Source organism: Crocodylus porosus, unplaced genomic scaffold, assembly GCF_001723895.1.
Source record: "Crocodylus porosus isolate Cpor-Errol unplaced genomic scaffold, CroPor_comp1, whole genome shotgun sequence".
Classification (NCBI taxonomy): domain Eukaryota; kingdom Metazoa; phylum Chordata; order Crocodylia; family Crocodylidae; genus Crocodylus; species Crocodylus porosus.
Window position 1 is genome coordinate 41,137,910 of NW_017728915.1, and position 516 is coordinate 41,138,425.

A 516-nucleotide genomic window follows, 5' to 3' on the forward strand; every position below is an offset into this window, starting at 1 on the left:
ATGAGGGGAGCCATGGAGGGGGCTCCCCCGCGAGGACGGATGCTCGCCGCCCTTCCCCGGCAAGGCCCGTGGCACGAGCAGCGCTAGGGGCTGCTCTTTGCCGCTCTGCGCCCGGCCCGGCAGCTCCCGCGGCGCTGTGTTAGCCCCTGCCGGGGCGCAGGGGCTCGTGCAAGGTGCGGGGCGTCCCGCCAGCGGGGCCCTGCAGCAGCAGGAGGGCGAACTGGGCGGCCGGCGCCCCGCGGAGCGGCGAGAGAGCCCGGCCAGGCGTGCAGGGCAGCGCGCAGACCGCCTGGCCCGGCCCGCGCGGGAGATCTGGGGGCCGTGCGCTGTCGGATCAGACTCCTGTTGGACCGCCGGAAGTGGCTAGCGCTTCCGGCCCGGCACTTCCCGATCGGGGCGGGGTCTGAACGCTAATGAGGCCACGTGGGTGGAGTCTTTAGTTGGGCTGCTAGGCGGTGGGTGGGGCTGGCATGCTAACGAGTCCGTGGGCGGGGCCAGGCGGCGGAATAGCTGCCG

General features: G+C 74.2%; 1 protein-coding gene across 1 annotated transcript in view; it reads left to right on the top strand.

Moving 5' to 3' along the window:
* Positions 1 to 516, top strand: part of PHLPP2 (PH domain and leucine rich repeat protein phosphatase 2) — a 34,740-nt gene continuing 34,224 nt past the window's right edge. The window contains exon 1 of the mRNA XM_019535464.1: positions 1 to 59. Coding sequence (XP_019391009.1) covers positions 1 to 59 — 59 coding nt within the window. The remainder of the gene's footprint in view (positions 60 to 516) is intronic.